This window comes from Heterocephalus glaber, unplaced genomic scaffold, assembly GCF_053883595.1.
Source record: "Heterocephalus glaber isolate CG9 unplaced genomic scaffold, H.glaber_assembly_v1.0 deba00001497, whole genome shotgun sequence".
Lineage (NCBI taxonomy): Eukaryota > Metazoa > Chordata > Mammalia > Rodentia > Bathyergidae > Heterocephalus > Heterocephalus glaber.
This window is the reverse complement of record NW_028258320.1, coordinates 27,042,854-27,055,976: the sequence shown is the minus strand read 5'-3', so window position 1 is coordinate 27,055,976 and position 13,123 is coordinate 27,042,854. Positions and strand designations below refer to the sequence as shown.

The 13,123-nt window shown below is 39.0% G+C and overlaps 1 protein-coding gene and 1 long non-coding RNA gene across 25 annotated transcripts in view; one reads left to right on the top strand and one right to left on the bottom strand.

Annotated features, from left to right (window-relative positions):
- Window positions 1-13,123, bottom strand: part of Ank3 (ankyrin 3) — a 515,763-nt gene that overhangs the window by 126,345 nt on the left and 376,295 nt on the right. For all 23 annotated transcript variants that reach the window (XR_015440538.1, XM_087185521.1, XM_087185526.1 and 20 more), the window contains 4 exons: window positions 10,280-10,378; window positions 3,877-3,975; window positions 3,690-3,788; window positions 3,128-3,223 (listed from right to left, as the gene is read on the bottom strand). Coding sequence is in view for 22 of the 23 variants with exons in the window: in XM_087185521.1 (XP_087041647.1) it covers window positions 3,128-3,223; window positions 3,690-3,788; window positions 3,877-3,975; window positions 10,280-10,378 (393 nt within the window). In the remaining variant the exon portion in view is untranslated. The remainder of the gene's footprint in view (window positions 1-3,127; window positions 3,224-3,689; window positions 3,789-3,876; window positions 3,976-10,279; window positions 10,379-13,123) is intronic.
- The window catches only part of LOC147825613 (uncharacterized), a 43,566-nt gene that overhangs the window by 11,796 nt on the left and 18,647 nt on the right, over window positions 1-13,123 (top strand). The gene's annotated exons all lie outside the window — the stretch shown is intronic.

Genomic DNA, 13,123 nt, shown 5'->3' with positions numbered 1-13,123 from the left:
ACTATTGCTTGCTGGGGTTTGTCTCATCTTCCTTCATATTTAGACTGTGGTTATGTTTTAGGGAAGACGACAGAGGCAGAGGTGAAGTGCTGTTTTTCATGACATCATGTCGGAGTACATACCATCAGCATGACTTATCACTGCTGGGGTTGGCCTTGAACATCTGGCTGAGGCAATGTTTGTAAGGTTTCTGTACTGTGAAGCTGTATGTTTTCTTTTGCTTCCATATTGATGAGCTTTTAAGGAAATCACTACATTGAGGCCACACTTAAGCAGTGGGGAATTCTACACTTCCCTGAGATTGAAGTATTTTCATGATTATTTGGAATTCTTTTGCCTGTGTATTCTTTCCCATTTATTCAGTCATTCATTTGCATCATCAGCATGGATTCAGGGATATTTATTTTATACCTTGCATTACACTCCACTACTATTTATTTTTTTATACTCTTTATTTTTGCTCAAATTGTCCCAGCTTTGGCCATTAGGAACTCTTTCAGCTGAGAATAATAGGACATGCTTTTAATCACCGCCTCTTGGGAGCCTGAGGTAGGAAGATTGGTCTGGTCTGGTCAACTTAGTGAGGTCCTGTCCCAAAATAAAATAAAAAGGGCTGGATTGTGGCTCCAAGATGAAGTGCTTGTTTAGCATGCTTGACGCTCTGAGTTTGATCTCTAGTACTGCAAAACAAACAAACAAACACTCTTCAAGTTGATTCCTGTGTTCCCTTGATATACCTCCACAACTGTGTGTGTTGTTGGTGAAGGTGGGAGAGCGGTTCTTTGCCTTTTGGTGCTGTGACATATTACAGGCTCACCCTGTCCATTTCTTGCCCTAGTCCTACTTCCAACCATTTCCTCAAGATGTCCTGGTTCCTTCTTTTAGAGGATGGTACTAGCAACTAACTTTAGATGTTAGAGGTTCTCTGCTTGTTACTTCTAGAGAAACAGTATTTTAAGCAATACAATAAAAAACAGGTAAGATATCTTTTTAAGACCAGCTGCCCTGCATTCAGTTTCTTAGGCTGCCATGATTCTAACCTCATTAAGTACAACATCATTCTTAGAATTGCTACTTCATAGTATTTCTATTGAGGAACCATTCTTTTCAAAGCTTTGAAAAACTGAAGTTCACACATCGAGATCATGGCTGCTGTAGCCCCAGTATTTGGCTGCAAAAAGATCATGCCTGTGGTGAAGGATGAGAGATGATTATTAGCTTAAGACTATAAATAACACCCTCAATTGCATCAGTCCTGGCTAAGCTAATTTACGTGTATCTGCTGAGGCGGGGCTGACAAGGTGTGTCTTAGTCTGAGATGAAGTCTCAGATATCATGAAGCTGGACTAAGTCATAGGGACTTTGATTCTTTTCTAATTGATAGGAACACTTCATTAGGTGAAGCTTTCTTGTCTTCCTCAGGTAAACTGGACCTTTCCCATTAGCACACACAGTGTCTTCTTTCTTTTGCCAAAAGCCACCAACCTAGTCGCCGATGACATTGACAGTGAAATGGCTCTACTCCTATATCTTTTTTTTTTGGTACCACTTATTAAACTCTCAACCTTGCTTGAGCTTGTGAGGCAGGCAGTGGAACCACTGAGCTAAATCCCCGGCCCTACTCCTATGTCTTTTGATGGGAACCGGAGCCTTGAGAAGTTTTGTTTTCATTAGATTTCCTGAAGCTGTAGTTTTATTGTTTGTTGGTAACTCAACTTTATCTTAAAGAGTGTTTTGTGGTACTAGGGATTGAACCCAGTGAGAACATCCCTAGTTGTTTTCATTTTGTGAGATAAGGTCTCACTAAGTTGCTGAAGCTGGCCTCAAACTTGTGAACCAAGGTGTGGGAATTTAACTACATCTTGAAGCTGGAAATGTGTTTTGGTTGATAATCATTGCTCTAGAGTCTAGTCCCTTAAGGTCACTAATTTCTATCTTGCAAATTGTACTATATTTCTCTTGTGAGCAAAAGTCTCAGTTTATAAAGCCTATATAGTGCCGAATACCTCAACGTACAGATAGCTACAGACACCCTCAGCCCATGTTATTTATATATAAAACTGCATACAAGGTGATTTGCAGACACTAACTATACTTCTCTTCAAGTTGAGGGGTAGTGGAAGGGAAAAGGAGACAGAGCTGATAATCTCAAATATTCCAGAGTCCCAAATTTACATTTTAACTACTTAATCTTGGGCCTATGTATTGAGTTACACAGTCAGGAAAAACTCACATAAGCCTCTGAGATGGGGTAATATCTGGCCTTGCTTCCAAAGTTAGCGAATCCTGATATAGTCAAAGGCATCAGGTGGAGTTAACAGAAATGATTTATCTAGAGTCCACAGCTTATAAAAATGTTTCTGATACACTAGGGACTCCTGGTAAAGATTTTCTTTAAAATTTAACAAAACATCTTATTGTTCTTCCTATGAAAACTCCAGGGCCAGGTGTGTAGCTCAGTGGTGATGCACCTGCCTGGCAAGCGCAAAGTCTTGCGTTCGATCCTCAGCACAAGAAAAGAAAAGAAAGAAAGAAAGGAAGGAAGGCAGGAAGAGAGAGAGAGAGAAAACAAACTCCATAAGGTGAATGAAGAGGAGAACAGTGATCAAAAATAATGTTGATCTTATCTGTAATTTTTAATACCATCTTTTATAGTAATGATAATGTATCCACATATCATTTGTCCACTGAGAAACATGTTAAGGACCCAACTCAACTTTCTTATATTGCCAAGGAACCCTGCTTAAAATCCTATGTTCATCATCGTTAAAAAAAAGTTTTATATCAAAACAAGTAACTACATAAATTTAGTTTTATATGGAACTAAAAACTCTGAAACTACTTACGCAAACTTTAAAAGGTACTTTTATTATTTCAAAGTTTTATTCACATCAGAAATGAGAGTCTTGCTGTCCTAACAGTCAGTAATGAAGTGACAGCATTTTAAAACATGGCACTTAGTGTGTGAATGGGGGAAAAAGCCCAGGGAGGGAGGGGTGTGGCTCAATGGTAGAGTGCTTGCCAAGCATGTGTGAGGCCCTGGGTTTGATCCCAGCCACACACATTCAGGAAACTGTGGTCTGAGGACTGGCTCTTGGGGTAACAGGGCTCTGTACCCATTACTTACAGTCGTGGTCACCGTCTCTTCGGTCACTACCTTTAGAGTGTCAACTACGGAGATGTAGCCAAGGCGCCGGGCAATGGCAAGGGCAGTATTCCCATTCTGGCCATGGAAAAGCAGGGACAAAAAGTTAGCAAGCCTCATTCTACATGTTTCGCCTACATAAAATCTAAAATGATCTCATTACAAAAACTGTTTCATTAGAGACATACCGTGCACAAAACCCATCTAACCTGTTTCTACTTGTACAGCAGTCTGGGCAGTTATGCTTGGAATCTAAAAGGCTTTTTAATGTTCTAAGTAAGCAATCAATGAAACTGACATACATTTTTTGTTGTTGTTATACATGTATTTCCTTCTAGGTGGCAATGTAATTTGTAGTTCTAAAGTGTGCAATAATAATTGCGCTCTTCACAACAATGTGGTTACTGTCTCCATTGTCCCCCCTCCCAATTCTACTGCATGCTCTCAAGAAAGCAACATTGGTGCACAGTGCAAAAGTGAAAAGACACCAGAGTCCAGACACATGTATGTCCAAGCTCTTCCTTTGAGCTGGCCCACAGCTTACCACAGTGAGTTCGTTGGGGGATGCATTGTTCTGAAGCAAGACATTTATTATGTGCGTGTGTCCCTGCTGAGCTGCTTGATGTAGTGATGTATATCCGTTCTGCAGAAGGAAGATGGAGGAAACCACTCTAACTTCTTTGGATGCAAAATCATTGATTTTGGTGGGAAGAAAGGAGAAAGGAGCTTACCTTTGTTTTGGCATTAACTTTTGCAGAATGCTGGAGCAGGAAATTAACAATCTTGATGTTTCCATAGTGACAGCCCACATGTAGTGGCGTGTATCCCATCTGTACTTAAAAACAAAAACAAAAATAGCACAAGTACACTTTTAGTAACAGGTATCCAAGGTAGAAGTAAAATTATTATTTAACCTTTTTGAGTTAGGAAAGGTTTTCTCTTTATAAAAAATGTCCTTGGTGATTCTCAGAGCTAGTCATAGATATAAAAATATCATCACACATAAAAATAGTTACTTTACCTTTTCAAGCACTCTCTTGCATCAGCTCATTTTTTTCTCATAAGTACTGTTTAGGACAGGAAGGAAAGTGGAACAACTGAGACACAGACAGGCTGACTCAGTGGCTGCTTGTTGAGGGTCAGAAGAGTGCTTTGTGAAAAGAGTGGACTAGCATTTATTTACTATTGTATTCTTTAAATGTTGAAAATCTAAGGAGAAAACGAGAGAGCTAAATGATACTGCAAGACAGATGAGGTCAGACTGCATAACACAGACGGTAAGAGGCTAGTGGGAGTTCCAGTGGCCGGAGAAGCAGGAAGTGTACCTAGGTAGATCTGCTGCTATTACAGGCTCCCACCTTTTTCCTTGGACTGCTGCAGTTTGAAAAAAACTGATGTAGACACAGTGCTCAACTGTTTCTTGGATTAGTGTGCACTGCATACTGGGGGCTGCAAGTTCACTTTTTCATTCACACTTTCCCTCACTCTGTTTCTGAATGTGTGTGCATGTATATACAATACATAAAATCTAGACAAGTGCTTTTTGAAATAACAATATTCCTTGCTTTCCTGTATACCTGACCTTAGTCAGTTTGGTGGTTCCACAAACCAAAATGTCATGCGGACCAGACTCTCCCAGCAAGCTCACCAGATACGTAGAGACAGAGGAGGTGGACTTAAAATCCCTAAAGGTACTTCATACATGAGGATGGATATTCCTTTCTGTTGACCAGAATCTACTCCCCTGCTTTGCAGGGTGCTTCTTCTGGGTACTGAGGAATCAAATGCTGTACCTACCTGTGATCAGAATGCTGTTTAATGAAGGAGCCTTGAGAATAGTTTGTCCAATCACATGTTAGTGCAATTAGTTTAACTGACTGAAGCAACATTTTTCTTGAATTCAGAGGTAAAGATGTCAAAACAATGTAGACAATATTTGTGACATACATATTAAAGAGCTCTTTAAGTTTTTAGTCAACTTGCCTAAATAATAATGCAACATTTCTAATGGCTGTTGAGCTAAATGTATTAGATTTAGAAACTGAATTCCTTTAAATACTGTAAAGCATAATTTCTACTTATCCTCACAACTTCCCATCTCTTAGTAAAACCCTAAATCATTCAATAACAGACTACTTGGATTTAGTCTGATTCTATACCAGCAGCTCCTTCTGTTAATCTGAGCTCATTTTCTATTCTCTCCCCTGTTCATAATGCTCTAGAAAACACTAAGTATTTATTAAAAATGTGCATGTGTGGACAAGAGGACCCAAAATGCATTCAGAGAAACCAGATGGGGACTCAAATATCAGAAATGAAATTGAGGGTTAACAGTATTTTCACATAAAATGGTACTTTGCAAATCTGTACTGAGAGTTGTGATTTGAGAAATTCTTTCCAACCAGCAGGAATAAACTTTGGAAAGACCAAATATTCTTCCTTGGATAGATTAAATAAATGAATAAAAAAATTCCCTACCTAGCTAACAGTGATTTTCACCCTTTGTCCACTGCTGCCTCACTTAGGATATCATTACACACTATTCTTCTTTTAAAGCTTTTCTCTTGAGCAACCCTGGGAAGAGCTCTGCAAAACCCTGAAAAATACATCCCAGAGTCTTTAATGACTTTTCTTCATTTTCTCCTTCAATGTTACCCAACAGTAACATTGTTACCAATCAATCCCTGTTACTCACATCCATCCATTCATCAGACTGCAGTTCTGATGGATGAGATAAGGAGGGAGGGAGGCTCAGTGGCTGAGAGCATGGACCTGTAGCCAGGGTCTGGGCTTCAAACCCAACTCTGCCACTTAATCTCTGTGTGACTTTGGGCAAGTTATTGAACCTCCATCTGTGTTGGCTCATGCACTGTAAAATGGAATAAGGAATGGTAACAGTAGCAACTTCATACTGTCATCATAAGTATTTTAACAGGCACTTACACAACATCTGCCACATAGTGTTACCTATTCGTGTCTCATGCCTAAAACAGTGCCTGGCGTATCACAGGCGCTCAGTGAGCACTTTAAATCCTCTTGTGTAAAAAAATGACTGAAAGACAGATCCAGAGGAATGACTCTGTCATCCTTGTGGAGGAAGAGCAGACAGGCTCAGGAATCCTCTGGCTGATATTTCTGACCTATGGGATCTCATCACAGTGTCTTACTTGGCAGTAGTTAGGAGCCCCCTTCACAACATGGCTTGAGAGAGTAGGAGTGGGGACCTATTCTTTTTCCCCAGCTCTTAAACTCTGTGGCTTTCTAGGAATTAGTCTTTGCTTTTCTTTACACTTAGCGTAGACATCTTCAGTGAACATACCCACTGATATCTCCAATTACTACTTAATTAAAAAAATGTTTTTTACAATTTTTAGGTGTTGATGTTGTTAAAACAATATTTTTCCATGTTTGTTTCAGCAGCACATATACTAAAATAGGAATTTTTCTTCTAATTTCACATGCTACACTTCATGCTGGCATGTGTTGGGGGGAGCTCAGTGGGATGGCGCTTGCGTAGCATGTGGAAAGGTCGGGGTTCCATCCTCAGCACCACTGGGGAAGAAAAATTGCTAGATAATGTGGGATCAAGTGTCAGTAGAAGATCAACGGAAGACTGTAAAATGTTTTTATAAATAGCCTTTCCATAATTTTTGTTCAGTATAACTGATACTGTGAAAGTACATTTAGTAATACTGTAAACAGGAATTTTTCCTCTAGGAAACAACTCTCTAAAATTAAACTCTCAGTATTTCATTGCCTGAAGCAAATATACTTGAAATTCTTAGTTCCCCTAGCAATTTTTCTCCCATCATTCTCCCCTTTATTATTTATCTCCAAAATCAGTATAATTTAAATAGGGGGTGGGGCACTCTGGGGTAGTAGAACAATCAAAGCTTGTGAGACAGTATTTTCATAATGACCAGAGAAAAGAAAGTAAACTATCATCTCTAACACAGCCTACCTCGCCTTCAGCATCCCACATAATGCTGGTAACCTTTTTCCTTCTTCTGTCATCTTCCTCTTAGCTTACAGATATACTTACCAGCTCCCTATTTTGGAAACAAAAATCATCCTTTGAAATACTTCTCTATTTTAGGCCTCCGTCCTCCTATAATTAAAATTCCTGAAAAAAAACTTCATTCACTGTTCCCTGCCATCTTCCCCATGGCTCACTGTTTTACTCCAGTGAAACCGCCTTCTAATGCCCAAGAGCTGATCCAGGACACAGGAATTGCACTTCTTTAATGTCAAACCTCTTTCTGACAGCCTTTTGTCTGTGGGACTTTTCTTTTATCCTAAAACAGGCTCTCTTCCACCCTCTCCGTTCACTGTAAAACACCCTTGACTCCAGAGGTTTTTCTACCCGGATGGCCCTCATGTAATATACAGTTCAATGGGACCAATAGTGAACTCTCTCTATCTTTCCTCCCAGCTGGCTGTTTCTCATTCTCTCTCATTGAATGGTACTGTGATCAGCCAGTTACCCAGGTCAGATCCTGAGGTTCACTCTGAATTTCTCACTTTTTTGCAGTCCCGTTGCACATGTGATTTTCAAGTCTTACCATTTGTTTGTCTTTAAGGATTTATTACAATATTCTCCTGTTGATAAGCTTCCTCTCTACCGGTGAGTTGAGGCCTTCTTTATTCTTCACCTAGACCTTAGCCACAGCCTAACTGCCCTGGTCCAAACTCTTTCGTTAATGTTTTGTACCCTTTCCCTGGATCTTTGTAAATCACATTGCTGATCTTATCACTCTTCTGTTTAAAACCTTTCATGGCTTCCCAGTACAAACAAAATAAAAAGCTGAGCTGCTTAACCTCATGTAATAGCCTCCACTGAGAGCTTCTTAATGTTCTGGCAACGTCTTAGGGAATAGCCAATTATTTTTCTAATTTTCCTGTGACACTGAGCCAGCTACATAGTTCTTCTCTATTCTCCCTACCTTGATAAAAACTCAGTTATTATTTGTTTCTCTAAAATTTATGTATTTCTTTCAAATCAGGCTTTGTACCAATCCACTTATACAAGTAATCCACTTTTCTATGAAAATAGTTTCCTCACCTATAAAATAGGGTTACTAATGTTACCAATCACATGGAGAAATTATAAGGACCAGACAAAGTAATTCATATTTTTGCTATTGTTATTATTATGTCTTCTTCTCTGGATTACAAATTCTGTGAGGGTAAGGGGTGTGTAACCCAGGTAAAGACTTGGGAATTAGGAGGAGTTCTACAAATGAATCTAAGATGAATAAGGTCTTAAATTTTTTTGACTTATGCACAAAGAAATCTAATGTACTTATCAATTCTCAAATTAGTACCTTCTGAGAATCAATGACTTTCAGGGGTGATTTAAAAGATATACTTCGGGACATTATCCTTTTAAAAGCCAAAAACGGTGGCTTCATCTCAGCCAACAACACTGACTATAAAACCCAGTGGCCACCAGCACACTTTAGTTGAAACTGATTTATTAAACACCAAAGGCAGGGGCTGGGGATGTAGGTCAGTGGTTCCACTGCCTGCCTGGCAAGCGCAAGGACCTGAGTTCGATCCCCAGTACCAAAAGAAAAACCAAAAAAACAAAACAACCCCACCAAAGGCAAAGGGAGGAAGGTGTATAAAAAGTCAGTATGTAAGTGAGAAAGCTGCAAAGACTTTCTGGTCTTTCCTCATATGGAAAAAGAGCCCTTGGTATTTTCACTATTATTATTATTATTATTTATTTATTTATTTAGTACTGGGGATCGAACTAGGGACCTTGCGCTTGCGAGGCAGGTGATGGCACCACTGAGCTAAGTCCCCAGCCCAACTACTATTATTTTTAAGTCTTAAGCCTTAGGCCCATGAGTCGAATGGTCTATATCACACCTGAAGGCCTGGGGAATGTCTACTTCACCAGTGAGATTTGAAAGCTCTTAGGATATTGTAAATGCCTTATGTACAGAGTTAAGCAGCAAGTACCAGCAACCCAACTCTTTGTACTTCTGCTCTACTTTTATATGGGACAATCACCACCTCACTTCCTCTTGCTAGATGTGGTCTTTGGTGAGAAAAAAAAAAAGGAAAGGAAAAGAATTTGTCAGATAGATGGAGAGATGCTTTCTCAAGAGAGGTGATTTGTAAAGGGGAAGAAAAAGTACATGCTTGAAAACATTATACTATAATAAGAACACAAATAATCCCTGCCTGTGCACCTGAGCTGGGCTTAGATACAAAGGAACCCTGGCAGAGGCCTGATGATGTGTGTAAGCTGAGACTCTTCCTGCCATGCCCAGCTGGCTTGGAGAGCCACCATGGGCTTCCTGACTAGATTTGGCGTGTGCTTTGGATGTGTGAAGGCAGAAAAATGCTGAAAAACTTGGCTAAGTCCTTACCTTCTATAATTTTATATCTAAATTCTAAAGTCTATTTCTAAAAGGAGAAGTAACCTAGTAAAATATCTAAGTTTTTTTTTGTGTGTGTAAATAAAACAATGCTGAGTGAATGTATTTACCAGAAAGTTGTAAATTTCCTAAGTGGGGAATCCTTTCTTGATGAAAACATTCAAGCAAAATATAGAAAACAAGCTAAATTCAGTTTGATTTTGATGTTTGGAATGCATTTTTATCTTTGTAATTCTTGGCATTAATATCTTCAGAGGTTCATCTGCCTCAGAATCTATTTATATTGTATAGAAAAATGTTTTTATTTAAATGATATTTAATATTCTTTTTTGTGTCAAACATGACACACATTGAGTTATTTTTTTCATCAATTATGCTGAACAAAGTGAAATCACTGACATGCCTTTTCTCTTTGTCTATATATGTATTTTGGTCATCAGACCTAAAAAATATACAAGCTTTCCCACTGCCTGGATGGATAGGTCCACAGTAATGAGGCTTGCTAGTGGAGGGGGTGACTCGCACAGATACTGACATGCAACTCACATCAAGTACTCAGGCCATAATGATAAAAGTATCTGAGATACCACAGCTAGAGACTCTGTGTCCCTCACACAAGTGTGCATTTGAAATACTGTCCATAATGATATGATTGAAGGGGCTTTCCTCCCACACAACTGTAGATTTCCCTACTGGAGTCACAAATGGCACATCCATCTGGGAGAGGGAGGGAGGGAGAACGCACCTTCGTCTGGGCGTCCACATTTGCCCCTTGGTTCACTAGGACTTCAGCCACATTCACTCTGTCTTCTTGAGCTGCCAGATGGAGTGGGGTGAGGCCACTCTGCAAAAAGAATCCAAGTGCATAGTCATCCACAAGAAGGACTCAGTATATACAGCCATGTCTGAGAGACACCTGTGAAGGTCAAGGTAGTAAGCCTAGAATGTCTATGTTAAAAATAAAATCTGAAGGATAAAAGTTCATATACCACACTCTATGAGCCCTATGACAACATTACTATCTGCAGGCTTCATGAAAAATTTCAAGCATACTCAAAAGTAGAGGGAATGGAGTAAACTTCATATATTTATTACAGATTCAGCAATTATCAAGATTTTTGTTTCTTGCTTCACTCCTCCGCCTTTTACTTCCCAGATTTGTTCCTTTGTGGCATCATTTATTTTAAAGCAAATCCAAGATATTACACTGTTTGCTCTGTTCAAATTTCAACATTCATCTACAAATAAAAGAGACTTTTTAAAAAGCAAAATTCTGTAGGGTTTTAATACATTACTGGCTCTAGCAAAAAATTACTAAAATAGTATCTGTTTACAAAGTTAACACTGACACATGATGATATCTTCCCTATATTAATACCCAAGGCCTGATGAAAATTTTCTGTGTATTTCTTCTGTATGGGAAAGATATTGTGGAATGTGATGAGAATGAGTCATCAATGATGAGAATTTCCAAGTCATATCCATACTGTATGAGTTTGATGAGACTGATGATTTAAAATTGACCCTACCAGAGAACCTGGAGATTCTTTGGTTGGTTTAATGACCAAGAAACAGTCACGAAGACTATATTCTGGTTTTAAAAAACCCCTTTATAATTGTAAAGCATTTTTTATAAATAATATTTAAGAGAAAGTGAGTCGGCATAAGTGCTTTCAAATTGTTTAATACACTATGAGCACAGAAGCCAGTATCTGGAGTTATAGCGGAGCCTTCTTTCTTGTCCTCTTGCGAAAAACATCAGCCTGTCCTGACTGTCAGAGGAAAGGAGCAAATCAAACCAGCTTTGGGAAGAGCACAGAGCCCTCTACACCCAGAACATTATTTATTTAGGAATCACGATTCCATCAGAAAAATTACAGAACTTAGAGTCATTTGGTCATGACTTCTGATGACTTCAGACTATTCTGACTCAACTAAGGGGAAATACGAAAAGGAAGACCAACGCATTCACTTGAAAGCTAAGAAAAATAAACGAGGGCCAAAAGAAGCACCACTCAAATCTGACATAATCACAGAGCAATTTCCCCTGTTCTACTTTAGCAGTAATAACATTTTCAGCCATAGCATTTTGTAAAAGTGTCGTGGTCACCTATTCTAAGTTTTAGACTTCTTGAACTCTGAATATCCTGAGTGCCTCTCAGCACAGACTGAGAATGTATTCTGGGCCCATGCCCTAGTTTCTCATGTTACCCATCTGTGTTCACACTGCTCACGTGATTTGCCCGCTCGCTGCTTATGGCATGGAGTTGCTGCCAGCATCCCAGCCCTCGCCCCATATCTCAGTAAAGGGCACACTTACATGCACACTGTCTCTATGTTCACCCCTATTAAGAGTCACCACAACTGCACATTTAAACTTTGTTTTCTTGTTGGAGCAAGAATTTTATCTTTAATCTTTATATAATCAGTCCCTGGCACCTAGTATTTAATCTAGCACTAGCTGATTAAATCAGGAAAAAAATTGTACTTTTGTGGTGAAACAGAAGAAATTAAATAAAGTTATATTTTCATATTAATGGCTTTGGTTAAAAATATTTTTAAAAATATTATGATGGGGGCTGGGGATTTAGCTCAGTGGTTTCACTGCCTGCTGTACAAGCACAAGGACCCAAGTTTGATCCCTGGTACAAAAAAAAAAAATATTATGATGGTCCCAACAGCCCTGTTCATGATCTGAAGTTACCTATTAATCTTTTGAAAAGTTTTGAAAATTGTTCATTTTAAAAATGGCATTTATTTAAGAGAGAATGTCAACTTAGAGTAATAACGCTCTCTGTTTAATATTCCTTCAGGTGAATGAAAAAATAGAGATATTTGCAATCTGTAAAATCTATGTGGGAAAACAGAAACAGCAACAGCAAAATCTAATCTAATCAAACACCACCAGCACTACAGCAGCATCAGGGTTCATGATCTCTTTTCTTTGCAACTGCAGGGAGACTGCTGATACTCGTGAGGAAAGAAAGAAAGTGAAAATAATACAGGATTTTTGTTCAATATAGATTTTCAAGAAAGTCAAATCCTTAATAGTTTTAGCAAAGAAATAAATCTAGTGTTGAATGGGAAGACGGGAAGCGTGGATGTAAGAGGAATGGCAGGCACAGTGACTGCTTGATGCTTAAACATGGCCACTCAGGAAAGCGCAGAGAAATAGCCAGAAGCTTCCTGACTGAGTAAGAAAGTTTGGCTGGTTTTCTCATCACATCAGGGCCCATGTAGCAGAAGCTGAATGTCCCTCGTCCTAAATGCTCCAAAATTCAAAACTGAGCACTGTCAGGGCTGCACAAGTAGAAGACTCCACACCGACCTGATATTACAATTCACAGTCAAAATGTAGGAGCACAGCACACAGATTATTCAGCATTGGATAACTGAGCAACTTAGTGAGATGTTGTCTCCAGAGAAAAAATATAAAAAGATAAAAAAGGTCTGAGAAAATAGATTAGTGTGAGGATACTGGGTGTAGTCTTCAGTACCACAAAAACAAAACAAACCCAAAACACAAACCACACACACACATTCACACACACACACACACACACACACACACACATACACCAGTACCACC